Here is a 15,309-nt window from a genome sequence, read left to right on the forward strand (position 1 = left end):
AAGCGTTGGATCAGCTATGTGCCCTGCTCTCCCTTAGACCAGTGATGTGCATATGTATTGCACCAATCTAAACAGTAAGGCCTTTGGAAAGAATCCTTCTTCGAGTTCTCGTTCTTCAGCAACTGGGAGCCAGGACAGTAACCTTAAAAAAGGGATACTATGTTTTTAAGGGCTAGACTGGCAGAATGTTATGAACCTAAATCTGAACAGTAAGGGTTAAATGTTGGTTTCAGGCAACTGAAATCTCCTACTGATAACACCATTCTGGTCCCCCTTTTAAACACTGAGCATGTTAAAAAGCTATGCATGACCCACCATGAAAGGGACTTTTCTCTCTGGGGACAGCAAAAAAGGATAGCAAATTAAACAACTACAGAAGTGTGTTAATGGTTAGGAGTAAACAGCCTAGGCAGCAGAAAAATATTTAATAAACAATTAAATGAAGTGGCCAAGAGTATACTGCACTTTTTAAGTCTTTCTTTCTTTCCAAGCGCATAGTGATAAATGGATTCTGCTGCTTTTTTACCCATTGAGGCACAGCAGATGCACTTATCCTGAATCCATATATCTTGGATGTCCAAGGAAGCCATTAATTGTGTCCTTTGGTTTTCCTATTTAGACACTTAGGCCAAAAAGGAATTCTAAAGTACGCAGGCACTGGTAACTGCAAAAATGAGACATGTGTTTGCAAGAATAGCCACTCCTGCTTAATGTAGCAGTTTTTCAACCATGTCCCAAGTTGTTGTGTTAATACTTTTATAATGTTCTTCAATTTTTACTGATATGACATAGAACCACACAACACTCATACCAGCACAATAAGTACACTAGAAAGAGTGCAGGAAAGGGATGAAGAGGGCAAAGGCTGCAGGCAATCAGTTTCAAGGCCAATTATACTGTCTAAGCTATGTAGGATAGGGCAAGTTGGCTTTTCTTGATTGGGCATAAAAAAAGTATATACTTTCCATATAGCATGGTAGTCGTCCATCTACTAAAGCAGAGGCAGGGAACCTGTGGCCCTTTAGCTGTTGGTGGGCTCGCAAGTCCTATCCTACCCTATCTCCAACTCATATCATCCCTGAGCTATGCTGGCTGGGGTTGATGGGGTTTGGAATGAGTTGATCAACATCTAGACAGCTGCAGGTTCCCCATTCCTGTTCTAAAGTTGATGGTATATTGCCAACTCATGAAGCCACCTGAAGATAAATCCTCGATCCATTGGTGGATAGGTGGATATTGTCAATTCATGAAGCCACCTGAAGATAAATCCTCGATCCATTGGTGGATAGGTGGATATTGTCAACTCATGAAGCCACCTGAAGACAAATCCTTGATCCATTGGTGGATAGGTGGGGTTTTCCTGTGCTGCAGAAAGGTGAGCTTGTAAACAAAAGGGCACATGACTGCCATTTCCTCTGTTGAGGCATGAGGTCCCACACTGTTGAGAGACATCTTATCATGTCCGTATTATGTGATAATTTCCATGGTTGTTGGATGCAAGCCTAAACACTTGAGAAACAGGACTTTCATTAAGTTGGTTCAGAGGAACGAATTGATAATGCCCTCTCTGTTTCTCACTCCAAATGAAATGTATTTCTTTCTTTTAGGAGGCGCTAGAAGTTCACAAGCCTCACTTTATTTCCCGCTCACAAGAACGCCTAAAGAAACTGAAACACATGGTACAGCTGAGGAAAACCCAGCAGGGTGATGCTTCAAGAAAGAAACAAGGGGCTGCTCTTTCTCGCAAACTTTCCACGTCTTCCATTACGAGTAAGAAGAAACAGTATACAATTCCTCATCCTCTCAGTGGTAAGTTCACCTGTGGCACTTTAACCAAATTATCACAGTTTCTGCCAGAATATGCAGTCTTCCTTTGTTAATGTTTGGTGCTCCAGCCCAGAGATAGTCTTTCATACTGATTCCTGCATGGATGTAATTTGTGGCGAAGCTAAATATCATGCTCATGTATCAATATATAATTCTCCAAAAGCCTTTGCCATTGTCTCAGTTCAATTCACTCCAATCTCCCCAGTCATACTACACAAAAGGGGCAAATCATTGCACCACACAGGATCTCTTTAAGGAGAAGTAAGCTTTATTTCTGCAAACTGTATCACAATGCCTTTGCAACATAGATCTCATGGAAATATTTTCTCTGTCTTAGGGAGAAACTCTAACATAGTATGGCAGTTGTGTTGCTACTTTTTCCTTAAATTAGGGATGAGGAACCTGTGGTTCTCCAGATGTTGGGCTCCAACCCCCATCAGCCCCAGCCAGGCATGATGGGTGTTGGAGTCCATGGAGGGCCATCGGTTCCCTATTCTTGTCCTAAATAATTATAGGCCTAGGGTAGATCATTTCTACTGAGAAAAAGAGGGTCAACGGGACTTTGTTTTTAAGAATCCTGTGCCCGTGTGTGTGTGTGTGTTTGTGTGTGTGCAGTATCCATTCTGATCAGGGTGGGCAGGTGAGATAAGCCTCACATCCTCACATGGTGCCTTCTTAACAAGAATCATATCTGCCTGTAGTTATTTAGGAAAATCAAGATTGTAGCTGTCTGTTACATATTCAGGAAACATCCAGTCTGATGTGCAACTTCTAATGACCAGTAGTCATCATTGATGTTTTGCAGTGTATAAACTCAAGAAAGCGTCAGATGGAATTGTTCTATTTCAGAGATAAAGTAGCATGCCATGTCTATTCTGTAATTCATTTTTCAGCGGTAGAAGATCTAACAGCAATGCAAAAACTTTTTGCTAGATAAGTGGCTTCCTTTTCTTAACAGCTCAGCAAAAAGTGTGGGGGGGGGGTTTATAGGGTGGAGTCCTAAGGGATTCATTCTTTCATTTTTCTCACCGTAAAATTTGAGAGCATTCTTCTGCTTTACCACAGGAAGCAGGGCAGCTACCCCCCGGTGACATTTCTCATTGTAAGCTCCCCAAATCCCTTTACTTCTGGGAACCCTGCTTTCAAATAAGAGAAAAAGATAGCAAACATAATCCAAAGTGATAGAGCCAATAGTGAAAATGCTTGCCTACTGAACTTTTCTTTCTCTGTAAAGCTTAACATTTAAAAGCTTGATCTTTAAAAGGATGAATATGGTCATGCTTGAGCAATTACAGATTAGTTTAGATTATACTTTGTCTTGTTTTTTTTATATATATATATATATATATATGCTTTCGTATAGTAGGTATATATATATATATATATATATATATATATATATATATATATATGCAATAATTTAATCTCTATACTTTTTTTTATATATTCCCAAAGCATGCTGCTTATTCTTGTAACTTGTAATATAAATCCTTTTTCTTTTTGCTTTACAGCTTTGTAAGCATAATTTTTCATGTGCTATTTCTTTTCCGCAATAACATGATCCCCCCCCACACTTATCCACAAACTTGAGCACAGCTCCATTATTGCCAGCTGCACCTTCACAACAGACTTTAATTTGTACATTATTGCTATGTTCCATCTTCACCATTATTCAACAGGTGGCTCTCAGTCAGGATTAGGGCATCATTAATCAACTGGGAAGTTGCCTTTCTCAGACAAAAGGCAGGGCAATTCTATGGAAGGACTGCCTCTTGTAGCGCAGAGAACTTGGCTTAAGCCAATGTCATAGCAAATAAATGGTGGGAGTACAGGCAGGGGTGGAGGAAGGGAGTGTGGTGGGTGCAGACCGCCCCGGGTGTCACCACGGGGGGGGGGGTGACAAAATGCCAGGCGGCACTCACCGTGGGCCTGCAGCACACCCGAGCCACACGTCTCTCCTGGGAGAGACGCAGTGGCTTGGGCGCGTGCACGCTCCGTGGTGCCCAAACAGTTCACCTGCTGCCTCCACCCCTCCAGCCATAGGGCAGCTGAGAGGGAGGAGGCAGGCAGACTCTAGAGGCCCCACAGTGTGCCCCAGGACTAATGCTTCTTTGAAGTCTGCAGTGCCTTCCCAGACACTTTTGGCTAGCATGAGCCTTGTGGAGATGTCAAGACTGGGCAGAGGAAGGTGAGGAAGGGAAGAACAGAGAACTGGAGAAATTGGACCATGAGGAGGGACCATTGTGGATAGTGACTCAGACCCTAGAGATGGGGCAAGGGGACTGTCAGGGCAGAAGTCCACCTCTGTGCCATAGGAGACCTTGTACATCACAGGAACCTGACACTGCACCAGGACTGTCCCCTCCAAAAGCCTCCTCTGGTTCAGGGGATGCCTGCAGATAGATCATATAGCAAGCTGGCCCATTAACTCTGCCTCTGTCACAATGGATGTACCGGTGAGAACAAACTCAGCAAACCAAGCCTCTCTGAAGGAGGGCTTGCTTGCTCAGTCCCGTGGCTCAGGACACCAACCGCACAAAAGGAGGGCTTTGGGGGGCATGTAAAGTGTCAGAACAACATCTTAGCTTCTGCTTATTCATGCACCTGTTGACCTATGCACCTTGTAACGTGACTGATATAGCATAGCAATCCATGCATTAAAGCTTTTGGCAAACAAAAAACAAACAAAAAACCAAGCTGTGAATCAGAGTTCTGCTGGCAGTCTCCCTCAGAGCCTGTCAATCACTCTTGATATTGAGCTTCCAGTGGCAGGCAATTAACTTCCTCACAGGACCCTTAACTCCACTTAGTTGCTAGGGAATCATTCCATGAGTGACTAGGATCTGGGTGGGATTCACTCTCAATAGTACTAGTAGTAACATATTACTCAGTCCTGAGTAAACAAAGGATGATGAGCATAATTACATCTTATGTATGTTCAGCTGCAGGATGTTGCTGACCACAGTAGTCAATAAAGAGTTGGATAGATCACTATGTTGTTGAGCTTTCCCTTCACTCAGATAATGGAGGTACCTTAACAAATCACACAGTTTTTATAATCATTTGTTGCATTTTTCTCTTGCCCTTTGTTCTAAAGAGCTCAGGGAGGCAAACATGGTGTACCTTCCCTCGTTTTATACTCACAACCACCCTGTGAGTTAGGCTAAGAGACTCACCCAGGGTCACCCAGTACACCTCTTGCCTGAGCAAGGATTTGAAACAGGTTTTCTGAATCTATGTACAACACTTTGCACATAATATTCATGATTATTATAATATAATAACAATTATATAATATAATAACCACAAGTGCAAATGCATGTGTACTTAAAACCATGTACCTTCTTTAAAAATGCAACATTGTCTAATCTTATTTTCTTGCCTGGAAATTTCATCGTTTTGACTTTCCATCTGTTTACAGCATCTTGACTTCAGAAACTAAAAATTATATTGAAGTAGAGGGGAAAAATATCACATTAAGTAACAGCATGCAATAAGATTTTTGCCTAGATGCATTATGCTGGCAAAATGTTCGGTAGTAAAAATGCAGATGTCTTTCTTACGAGCTAAGAAATTATGTACTCAAGTGACCATATATTAAAACTATGACAATCTGTCTACTTGTATACTGTGAGGCAGAGGCGGAAATAGTGAGTTAGGGTACAGGGAAACAAGATGACCTGGGGGGCATCACTATATCTCATTCTAACCCTCCCATATGAAGTTGTTGTGTCATAAATGGAACCCATGTATGCTGTCTTTCACTCCTTGGTGGAAGTATGGGGTACATTGTGATAAATACACAGATCCAGAGATATGTTGCACATCAAAATTGCAACCTGAGGCCCAATGAACATCCTGAGATCTGTGTCTTGTATTCTTCTTTGAATTTAAGAGTGTATGGCCATACATTGCAAAAAGTCCTGAATTCTTACTAAATTCATTTAGCCTATGTGGATCAAAGTACATAGGAATTTGACACTGAAAAAACATTGCTCCTAAAGGATATAATGCAACTGCAAAGCTTGGAAATGAAATTTAATAAAGAACCGTATGTCCCCCCTACAGTAAATGCAAAGGGAAGAACACCGCCCCCTCTTCTTTTGCTTGACTTTGTAACTTTGGTAAATCCTTGTTCATCTGTAATTCAGCACTGAAGAGAGAAGGTAGGCACTGAATCTTCATTTCTCTACTGATGAAACATGGCAGGAGAACTCCCTAAAGGAAGTAGTTTCAAGGTGCCCTTTGCTACAGTTACAAATTGATGAAAATCTAAAGATGACTTACCTTTCATGTCAAATAAACTGTTGCTGAAAATCTGATTTAGTAAAAGTAGATATCGGGGGAGTCACCTTCTTTATCACCTCAAAGAGCAGTAAGGGGTGAGGCACAGGGGCTGTTGTGGGAGAGGGAAATTGCTATCAACTGGAAGTGTACAAAATACCTCCTCATGATTTTGAGCAATTCCCCCTCTCACCCAGCTGCCCACCCAACCCATCCCACACTGAGACAAAAGCTTCTGCAGAAGTTCTTGTACGTGAATAAGTGTACTGCCCAACATAAATCTGAAAAACAAAGTCCTTCTACAAAGTCAGATTTAAGAACCACATTAAAACCTGCATGAAGGCCATTGAGCATTACTTGCTTAGTGGGACTTACAATATTTGAAAGCCTCTTGCCATGGAAGAACATCTCAAACTTTCTCATATACAAAACCTAAGGACCTAAAAGCTATTTTTATGCAGGGAAGGAATCTGAGAGAGAAACACACACACCACTTGATTGTAAGAAAACCTCTAAGGGGTTTACAAAAACATAAAGCAAAACATTAAAACATATGCATAAAGTGTATATGCTTTCACTGAAACAAAATATCACATGGAAAAAGAGAAAAAATATTACTTTCTCATTGTGCTATTACTAAAGATAAATTTTATCTTCCAAAGTGAGTAATAAAAATGTGGTTTTAAATACATTTATTAATTACTCAAGCAACAGCAGTTTCCTTCCTGTCATGGTTATTAATGATAAATGTCTCTAGCAAGAAACTTTTTCCATAATTTATCTGCCGCACCTTATTCTTCATAAAAATATAACGTAGTCTTTGTGAGGTTTTATATGTTCTCAGAATGAGAGAAACTACTGTATCTATTAGGCATTTGATAAATTTCTTTAGCACTCTGCTCATCATAATCGTAACTGCAGCCCTGTTGGATAGGAAATTATCACTTCCATTTTGCAACCTGGCTCAACAGCACAGTGGTTATTCCATCACTCAATCATTCATTCAGCTATTCCATCAGTGCATAAAGATACCTATCAAGCAAATGAAGAAGCAGTTCAAGCACCTGCTGTGTGAAGAGACAAAGATTCATTAAACCATCTCTGGCTGCATGCCGAAGTGGCATGAATCAGTGCTCAGTGTTCTTCTTACATGCAAATCACTACTATGGCCATGGAACTGAATACTTCTTCATTGACCAAGCCATAGATGTCCACTGCTAACCTTTGAACCTCAAGCTCTTCTTTCCCCTGTGTTCCCAAAGTGACAGCTGCGGTTTTCAGGATTCTAACAAATATGGCAACATACCAACACCAACTGTAATTTGATATACCTCAATTTCAAAACTTCTTCCATTCTGTCCACTTCAGGTGGACTCTCTCAAGATCACACTTTTTAAAGATTACTTAAAATGGATAAGTAATACTCCACAGCATTCATCTCTCAAGAACTAGTTATGAGCTAGAGTTGCCATTTTACAATATGTCTTGAAGGATCCTAAGTCTTCATTCCATTCATTGAAGGAGTTACTATGCATAAAAAGAGAGTTTTCTGCATACAGAAGGGCTTAATTCCATAAACAAAAGCTGTCCTAAGAGGAGAAGATAATTTTGTTTACAGAGCAAATACACAACTGGTTGTGACATACACTTTGGGGTCATAATAGATAGCTCAGTGAAGACGTCGACCCAGTGTGTGGCGTCTGTGGAAGAAGGCAGATACCATGCAAGGGATAATTAGGAAAGGAATTGAAAATTAAACTGCCAATATCACAGTACTGTTACACAAATCTATTATGTGACCACATTTGGAAAGCTGTGAACAGGTCTGGTCACCTCACCCCAAAATGAATACTGTCAGTTTGGAAAAGGTAAAGATTATAGCAAGGAAAGTTTATAGCATTTATGAGGGAAGGTTTAAAGAAAAGGCAAGTAAGAGGTGATATGGCTGAAGTTTATAAAAATATTTCTCTATACAATGCATAGTTAAACTCTGGAACTCATTCCCACAGCAGGCATTACCGTAATAGCCATGAACTTGGGTAGCTGTAAAAGAGGATTATACAAATTCATGGAGGACAAGGCTATCCATAGCAACTAGCCACAATTACTATGTTTTCCTTCCACTGTTGGAGGCAATATGCCTCTGAATACCAGTTGCTGGGAATCTCAGCTGGGTAGAAGAAGAAGAAGAAGAGTTTGGATTTGATATCCCGCCTTTCACTCCCCTTAAGGAGTCTCAAAGCGGCTAACATTCTCCTTTTCCTTCCTCCCCCACAACAAACACTCTGTGAGGTGAGTGGGGCTAAGAGACTTCAGAGAGTTGTGACTAGCCCAAGGTCACCCAGCAGCTGCATGTGGAGGAGCGGGGGCGCGAACCCGGTTCACCAGATTACAAGTCCACTGCTCTTAACCACTACACCACACTGGCTCTCATAGTGGCTGGGCATAGTGCTGTGTCTTGCTTATGGGCTTCCCCAGTGCTATATTTCTAGAAAAGGAGGTGCTGGAACTCACCATGAACACCTCCTTTGTTGTCTTATAATGGCAACGGTGCCCTCTTGAGAAGTTCCAGAACTCAATTCCAGTGAGTTCTGCCTGGAAAAAAGCCCTGGGCTTCCCATAGGCATGTGGTTAGCTGCTGTGAGAGCAGGATGCTGGACTAGATGGGCATAGGCCTGATTTAGCAGATTCTTCTTATGGTCTGTACATCTAATTCTTCTTACGGTCTTCACATCTAACTCCATTCTGTGAATCCCCAAACTTGGGATTTGGAATGGTTGTTTTTTTAAAAAAAACACGCAAATGTGTCCTGTGCCCTTTTTTTTTAATGCAGTAAGCCTCCCCTTGGCATAGTTATATTATTCTTTTATATTAGTTCTGGCTACTCCTCTGGGAAATGGGAGGCAATAGTTTCGTGATCTCACTTCTACTCCGCCTGCTGAGCTGAAAAGAACAGGATAACCCTGAAATCTCCTCTCGCTCCCCCAGTGTTCTTGGAAGCGAATGTCCTGCTGTAGAAATTCTACAGCTTGGTAGTATTGAATTGTGACATTTTAGATATAAACATTTGAGATCATGAAGCTGAGAAGGCACTTGAATGCGAACAGGGCCAATCTTATTCAGCAGCATGAACCATTTAGGGAAGAGAGAGAATATGCCCTGTTTTGACGCAGCTTGTTCTTAAGTCTTTATCCGTATCCAACCCTTGTGTAGATTTTCACTGCAACTCAGGGAAAACTTCAAGGACCAGGGCCAAGTATGATTTGTCTGCAGGTTTCTTAGTCACTGGAGAGCTATATGTTATTTCAAAACAATAGCTGTAATATCAGTATTTGAAAAACAGAAAATCCCTCCACAACAGAGTGAGGTGATGGAAACATCCTCATTCCATTTACTGTATAATTTACACTTTTAAAAAATAAAGGCCTGTATCTTCTTCACCATGTATCCTTCTGATTATACTGAGGAATATGTTTTCCACCATTTCCCCAATTACTTCGTTAAAGGCTTTGTTAAAGCATATCCTCTAAGAACTTGATTCCGTTATTAGTGAAAGATGGTGTAACACTACAAGCTTGTGAACCATTGAAGGGATGGATTTTTATTTTTGTATTTTTATATTGTAGACTGCCTGTGATCTTCAGATGAAGGCCGATATTTTTTTTTTAATCCAAATAATTTTTATTGGTTTTCATGTAAATACAAGAACAACATGTAACTACAGTGACTTGTCCAGTGGTACATTCTTATTATGTTTCATATACCGTATACAGTATACAAGCAATTTGTTTATTTATGCATTGCCAATTCAAGTATCCTCTCCACAGAGATTCTTGTGTTGTGAGTGCAATAAAAGTATCTTCTGTCTCATTTATAAAGCAAAAATGTCAAATCTTGCCCAAAGTATTGAAGTGCTTTTAATTACCATATTGGCCCGAATATAAGCCGCACCCGAATATAAGCCGCACCTTTAAAATTGGAGAGTTGGGAAGAAAAAATACCCAAATATAAGCCACTCCCGTTCTCGCTGCTCCTGGCTGCATACTGGGGGAGGCAGGGGTGGCCTTTCCCCTTCCTTCCTCACTCTCTCCCTTCCCGGGCTTGGGGGAGAGGATGGGAGACTATGTGCGGGGCGGGCGCTGCTTTGCCGCGCTCCTGGCGCTGTTTCTCCTGGCTTCATACCGTAAGGTTACAAAAATAAGCCACACTTTAACTTTTCACAGTCACAATTTGGAGAGAAAGTGAGGCTTATATTCAGGCCAATACGGTACCCTTCTATAACAAGCAAGGCGTTCTGATAGATACAAATCTAAGAAATAAGAATAAGAATAATTAATGTTTGGGCATATATGCATCCATCTATCTGCCCCAAGGCCTCTTCTCAACCTTTCAGTGGTGGATAGAAGGCAATGCATTTAACCGAGGAGCCACAAAAAAAAAAAATCTTGTAGGAACAGAAATAAATTTAGAGCTGGCACCACCGACTGCTGGCCCCATTGTTGTCTAGAGCAGTGTTTCCCAACCGGGACGTCGGCTGGTGTGCCGTGGGAGGGAGGTGAGTCGGACGCCCCATGCTCCACGCAGGGAGCGCAAGGCTTGCGGGCAGCAGCCTGCAGCGCGGAGCACCGGGCGCCCTCCAGAGGACGCCCCGTGCTCCGCGCTGGTGTCCGCAAGCCTTGCGCACCCGGGGGATCTCCCCCCGGGAGCGCAAGGCTTGCGGGCAGCAGCCTGCAGCGCGGAGCACGGGGCGCCCTCCGGAGGACGCCCCGTGCTCCACGCAGGTGTCCGCAAGCCTTGCGCACCCGGGGGATCTCCCCCCGGGAGCGCAAGGCTTGCGGGCAGCAGCCTGCAGCGCGGAGCACGGGGCGCCCTCCGGAGGACGCCCCGTGCTCCGCGCTGGTGTCCGCAAGCCTTGCGCACCCGGGGGATCTCCCCCCGGGAGCGCAAGGCTTGCGGGCAGCAGCCTGCAGCGCGGAGCACGGGGCGCCCTCCGGAGGACGCCCCGTGCTCCGCGCTGGTGTCCGCAAGCCTTGCGCACCCGGGGGATCTCCCCCCGGGAGCGCAAGGCTTGCGGGCAGCAGCCTGCAGCGCGGAGCACGGGGCGCCCTCCGGAGGACGCCCCGTGCTCCACGCAGGTGTCCGCAAGCCTTGCGCACCCGGGGGATCTCCCCCCAGGAGCGCAAGGCTTGCGGGCGGCAGCTGGCAGCGCGGAGCACGGGGCGCCCTTCGGAGGACGCCCCGTGCTCCGCGCTCGTGTTGGCAAGCCTTGCGCACCCGGGGGGCGCATGGGGCGCCCTGAAACAGAGGGTTCCCCATGCTGCGGACTGTAGCCTGCCGCCGGACGCGCGGGGCGCCCTGAAGCAGAGCGCCCCTCGCGCCAGGCAGACATGGGCCAGCCCCACAAGCTCGGGGGACAGCGGGGAGGCGCAGCACCGCCATCCCACTGTTCCCCGACCTGGTTTTTTGGGGGGGAAATAAAGGGAAAAAAATTTTCCTTTATTTCCCCCCTCAAAAAAGTAGGTGCGTCCTATGGGACGGAGCGTCCTATGGGACGAAAAATACGGTACTTACTATTTCATAATAAAGTAATTATAAAATACTTTCTTTGTGTTTATTTGATTCCTATTAAAGAGAGTTACTTTATATATAGTCAATATAGGCACAGAGTTAATTTTTTAAACATTTTCTAATGGTGGTGTGCCTCGAGATTTTTTTCATGAAACAAGTGTGCCTTTGCCCAAAAAAGGTTGGGAAACACTGGTCTAGAGAGTTGGCTTTCTACTTGGACCTTTCAAATTAATTGCGAACATGGGCAGTTTAATCGGTATTTTAGCTGGCCTTTTCTGGATTACAAGAATATGATATGAACATGGAGATGGAGATTTTCCAAAGCTACATTGTCTCACAGAGGGCTTTTAAAGTACAGATTGGCAGCTACTGAGAACAAGAGGATAATCTATAGCGCAGCTCAGATGTGATGGTGGACAAACTCTTTCCTGTCTCAATCTCTTCCCCTTCAGGAAGCACTCATTTCCAGCATCCTCTACCCACATCTTTGTATCCAGATGGGTAGAGGTAATTAATTTCTCACTGGAAACAATGAGGAACTAGCTCCGCACACCTGTCTTACAAAATATGGGCAGGTTTCCAATGCACTGACCATCTCTGTCATGTCATAGCATGTTCCCAGCATTTATATATAATAGTCATTTATCTCTAGCCAGCATCTCCTTGCGCTTATGTGAAATCTGATGCGCGCAGGCAGCTGTTGGATACATCTTTGCATGTGCACCTGCATTGTACATACAGTGGTTTCCTTGATACTGCAGTGAATGGGAACTATTGTTTCCTCTGGAAGTTCTGTGCGTGAGGTCATTAACAAACTGGGGTCAAAATGAGTAGTCTCCATGATATGCCATCAAACCCACTATTTTTATTTCAGGGTTGCTGTGAAACAAAATCAAATGCCTTGGGAGACCTTTCTCTCTATATTTAATGTAAATGGAACAACGTATCTATTGAGAATGTAGGATCATTAGATCATACATAAATCACACAGTCCATTTTGTCAATGTTCTCTAAATTTATGGAGAATAGCAGCCTACATCCCGGATCCTTTTCCATATAAATACCAGCGTCTATCTGTACAGTTCCTGTTTACCTTCTCAGCTTCCCACCCCCTAAAGAGTTTCTTACTAGAGACAGTTGTAATTCATGCCGAAGATTTCACAAGGTGCTAAAAGTAAATTGAGAAAAAATTATCATGTTTAGCCAGCAGAAGATTTTATCATCATAGGAGCACTCTAGTGGCAAACAACCTGAAATTCTTTTACTAGCCTTTTGTTTTGTATATTTTTTATGTTTGATTTCAAGGAGGCTAATTAGTCCAAGATAGACTACTTTGCTGTTGACTACATTGAACAAATTAGAGATCCCACTGTGATGAACTGAATAGAAACAATGTTCATATAACCAGATTTAAATCTCAAAAAAGCATCATGTAATTACTTCAGTGACAGGGCTACCAGCTGTTTATAGTACTTTAAATCTTCATAATGAACAGCCTTGTGATCTTAGTGTACACAAGCACTCTTTGATGTTTTTTAATTTGCAAGAACATATGTCTGTGTGATTTTATGTGTTAATATACCTGAGTTCCCCATTCTCCTTTTAGGGACACTGTTTCCTTACTGGGGGGGAACTACATTATAGGGAATAATAAAGCTGCCATCCAACTTTGCATTCAATATTTGTTCATTCTCTTGACTTGTTATTGATTTATCTTACAGTGAGCTTGTGAAATCCATATTTTCATGAGTATTTAGAAGTAACAGAATTGATGGTCTCCCTTGGTGTGTTCAAGTAATTACTACTGTGAAGTTTTGGAAGTTCTATGATACTTTTCATGGATCTGAAACTGTTTACACACACATGCCACAGGCTTTTCTCTTTCAGACAGGGATAGGAAACCTGTGGCCCCCCCAAATGTTGAACCACAAGTCCCATTATCCCTAACCATTGTCAATACTGGTTGGACCTGATGGGGCCCCAAGTAGCCAATATTGATATGAGGACTTAGGGGATCTTGGATAAAGGAAGAGAATATGAGTGTTCCTGTGTGCAAACATGAGTGGTGGAAACAGGACAGCAAGAATATATTGAGCCCTAAAAGGATTCTTCACATATGCCTGAAATGCAAAATAATATTCTCCACTGTGGAGGGATGCAGGTGGCATTGTGGGTTAAACCACAGAGCCTAGGGCTTGTCGATCAGAAGGTTGGCAGTTCGAATCCCCACGACGGGGTGAGCTCCCGTTGCTCGGTCCCTGCTCCTGCCAACCTAGCAGTTCGAAAGCACATCAAAGTACAAGTAGATAAATAGGTACTACTCCAGCAGGAAGGTAAACGCCGTTTCCGTGTGCTGCTCTGGTTTGCCAGAAGTGGCTTAGTCATGCTGGCCACATGACACAGAAACTGTATGCTGGCTTCCTCGGCCAGTAAAGCGAGATGAGCGCCGCAACCCCAGAGTCGTCCATGACTGGGCCTAATGGTCAGGGGTCCCTTTACCTTTTACTGTGGAGGGGACCCGTTAATTTCATTTATAGAATACTTAAATCCTATGGCTTGGGTCTGCAGCTTCATGACTTTCACATTCATAGGCACACATTACAGTTTTCTACATGTTTGTTTCTATATTTTTGCCTCTATCCAGACAGTTTTTCTTTGCTTGTCTTTCCACAATACTCACGATCTTTTACAATCCTTTTCCATGGTTAATGCGTGTACATCTTGGGCTTCCCATCATCTTTGATATTGCCATTTTCCTGCCTTTTTAATAGTTTTGCCCTATGTTTCTTACAGTGTAAGCCTACAACATGTTTACTCATTGAGCCCCACTGTACTACAACCAGGATTATGTCTTTAGCTACCTTAATCTCTTCTGTACTTTTTCCTTCCAAACACAGATTTTAAAAAGTTTGAAACTGTTTAGGAAACATCCCCAAATTCCTTTTTGTCACAACTTTTGGACTGCTTACCTAATGTGAATTTAGCATGTGCTGCTTTTCTCTATGCTTTCACCTGGGAAGGGGGCATGTCAATAACTGTTTTCATGTTTTACAGACTGCTTGCAGATTTTAAGTGTATGCACCTTCTACCTCGATAGTTGCATTTAGTCCAGAACAAAGCTGAGCTGGAGATAGCTGTTGGCTTCCAGTTCTTGCCTCCAACATTTGTGCCTGGGTTGGTGGGCATCAAACCAATACTCAGTGAATGAGGAACAAAACCAGAAACAAACTGAAGTACATCAAAGCTGTTGTTGCCTAGGCGCCAACAAATCTTTGATAGGTCTTCCAGTCTGGGATGGCAAGGGCAGCTAATGGTTTGAGAAACTCTTCACTGACCCGAAAGATGCTCCAAATCACAATTCTTGGGGCTTACCATGTGGAACTCCTGAAATCTTTGTAAAGGAGTTAATTTGCAGCTTCTTCAAAGTATGCTGAAGTGTATCTGAATATTCTTGTCCCGTTTCAAGACGGGCCCCAGTGCCTTTGAATTTTCATCCATTAAAAATGGGATTTACTTCTGGTGATAACTGGGGTCCCATTTCCAAGCAAATAATATTACCCATGAAAAAAGGGAAGCCATGGTGTTTGCAGAGCTTAATTCGGACCAGGGTCTACCATTTCCAATTTAAAT

The 15,309-nt window shown here is 43.0% G+C and overlaps 1 protein-coding gene across 3 annotated transcripts in view; it reads left to right on the forward strand.

Annotated features, from left to right (window-relative positions):
• LOC309342574 ((E2-independent) E3 ubiquitin-conjugating enzyme FATS) overlaps positions 1-15,309 on the forward strand; it is a 147,901-nt gene that overhangs the window by 118,240 nt on the left and 14,352 nt on the right. For all 3 annotated transcript variants that reach the window (XM_081863202.1, XM_081863203.1, XM_081863204.1), the window contains one exon: positions 1,608-1,809. In XM_081863202.1, the coding sequence (XP_081719328.1) occupies positions 1,608-1,809 (202 nt within the window). The remainder of the gene's footprint in view (positions 1-1,607; positions 1,810-15,309) is intronic.

The sequence above is a fragment of the Podarcis erhardii genome (assembly GCF_964252035.2).
Source record: "Podarcis erhardii genome assembly, chromosome: 5".
Taxonomy (NCBI): domain Eukaryota; kingdom Metazoa; phylum Chordata; class Lepidosauria; order Squamata; family Lacertidae; genus Podarcis; species Podarcis erhardii.